The 2500-nt window shown below is 41.1% G+C and overlaps 1 protein-coding gene across 1 annotated transcript in view; it reads left to right on the forward strand.

The window, feature by feature from the left end:
* LOC125025292 overlaps nt 1–2500 on the forward strand; it is a 36752-nt gene that overhangs the window by 33036 nt on the left and 1216 nt on the right. The window contains exon 10 of the mRNA XM_047613266.1: nt 1–2500. This exon is cut by the window's left edge and continues 47 nt beyond it; it is cut by the window's right edge and continues 1216 nt beyond it. Within this exon, the coding sequence (XP_047469222.1) occupies nt 1–588 (588 nt within the window). The 3' untranslated portion in view covers nt 589–2500.

Genomic DNA, 2500 nt, shown 5'->3' on the forward strand with positions numbered 1-2500 from the left:
ACTGGCACTGGGAGCAGTGATAGAGCAGGGTTTGTCCAGGAACTGTTACTGTCCACCCTTTGCGACCTAAGCCTAAGCCACGGAGTCATGGAGGAAGGAGGGGTCCTGGCATCTACCCTTGGCAGGACAGGAAGTGAAATGTCACATGGGAAGGACTGTAGTAAAGGTGATAGTGAGAAGACCCCGAAGGGTGTAGCATCATCAGACGTGTCGACTCAGACCTCTACTAGCACTCAAGTCCCCTCCAATACCACAAACACAACCAATACCCAGACTAACACACAGCTCCCAGCTATGACCCAGTCCAAGACCACTACTTCAATGAAGTCTGTCAAGGGGGCCAAGGGTGTTGTTGTAGCTCGATCTAGTCCGGCAAATCAGCAGCAGCAGCATCAACAACAGCAGCAGTCAAATGGAGGAGGGGTGGTATCACGGCCATTAACAGGGACGGGAACGGTGGCCGTTTCTCCAGTGGGGGGCCCCGGGAGGGGTCGAGCGTCGGGGGGCTCAGTGTCCCCGGGCGCAGCCCGCAGGAAGTTAGTACGTGGAGTAGAGGGCCGCGCCACAGAGCCTCCACCACCTCACTAGTACCCGCAGAGTCTAGTCCAGCACCAGAAGGCCTTCCCGATGCCAACGAACCTTGCCCTTGCCACCCTTGTCCCTGCCACCCTTGTACCTGCCTGTAGCCAGCCAGACCAAAGAGGCAGGCAGGATTCAGAACTTATAATGAAGTTCTGCTAACAGTTTTGGCTTGGGTGTGAATGTATCAGTTAATGGATGTGGTTGGAAAAAGTTGTGTCTGGGTGTGTGTCTGGTGATGTATAGTCATTTGTGCCACAGTCAGTGAAAGTGATCAAGACAGCAAGAAGACAGGCTGGCTTGGCAGACTGGCAGATGAGAAAAAAGGGGGCCCCTGGTGCCAAGATGAATTAATATGTACATATTGCATGCTGTTTAAGCATGCCAGGTTGCTGTGTATAAAATATGTTCAGGCCTTCATAATACTGCATAGCTTTACCCTAACCAATCATGAAATCACAATATTGGCATTGTCCTCAGTACTGTTCCTTCCCCATCCTTGATAACCAGAATCACTCAGAACTAGTTCCTTTGTAATATATATTTCAAATTGAGTATTAGGTTTGATTTCTTTTTTTTTCTTTCTTCTTTTTTTCTTCCATGTGGTTTTTGCTGACATAAATAGATTTTGAAGATTTTTGCCCAAATAGTGTTTGGAATATTTACAAATTGTACTTTTTGTTGCAAATGATATAACAGTAAGTAATTCTTATTATAGAGCTTCACTTTGCTTTGGTAAGATGATAATGGGTCACTCTCTTGCAGCCTAGTGTGAGACGTGTTATAAAATAAGTTATTTGGAAGCCATACCATTTTTCCCCAGTGCTCTGAGAGCTGAGAACTTTTAAACTGAACTAGGATGCAGGCACATACAGTGCCACTTAGCTTGTTACCCATCATTTCTTGCCATCAGTAGTAGTTGGAAGCCATGCCAGAATCCACATGTAGCATTTTTTAGGTGAAATCACAAATGTTCTGTGACCCCCAGGGATTTTCAATTACAAGCAGTTCATTAGAAATTGCTTCAAAGTCACAATGATACTTAATCAATAACAAGTAATTTGATCTTAAAGGAAGTGAAAAGTAATAAAACCTGTAATAAAAGAGAGCAACATAGAGAGAGGATGTTCCTGGGTGCAAGAAATGTCACTTTTACCGTCTCATGCTAGGCTGTCTTGTGATGTTTCATGGCACACTCAAATTATTCAACAGATGGATGATCATAAAAAACAGGAAACTTTTTTTTTTCTTTCTTTTTTTCTTTCTTTTTTTTTTCTCCAGATATACATCATAGCACAGATGAGCTAATATGTTTTAACATTTTTTGGGAATGTTTATGAATAAAAGTTGTATGTACTTTTAAGCTCATCTCTCTTTTTTTATATATATGAAGAGCAGTTGTATTTTGTGACTAGATCAGCAATTTGGGCCAAATAGGTCAGCCTAATATGCATTTCCCAATCCGCAAACGCATGGAATCCAAGGTTATTGGAGAAGTACACGAGGCACACATTAGCGGACAATATATGTGGAAATGAAGGGTTTACAGTTGATATGGAAAATTATGGCTTATATTCTCTTCATTGTTATTGTACATTGAAATAAAAAAAGAACATACACTGTAAAGCATTACTGAAAATAGATGTCTCTGATTACAATTTCTCATTTCTTTCCATGCTTCCTCTGATTGACTATTAGAAATCCTTATTAGATTTATTATTACCTACATCGGTGACAGGAATCAGAAATATATACTGTTGCAGATTTTATGCAGATTATTTATGCTATTGTTGTAGATATATAAGTATTTATGTTTTTATTGCTATCAGTTTGATCGTTGGTATCATAATGTGCCCTTGGGTATGATTATGATGTTAAAGTCTGTTAATGTGTTGGTAACAGTGGTAATAATCATTAGTAG

Source organism: Penaeus chinensis, chromosome 4, assembly GCF_019202785.1.
Source record: "Penaeus chinensis breed Huanghai No. 1 chromosome 4, ASM1920278v2, whole genome shotgun sequence".
NCBI lineage: Eukaryota > Metazoa > Arthropoda > Malacostraca > Decapoda > Penaeidae > Penaeus > Penaeus chinensis.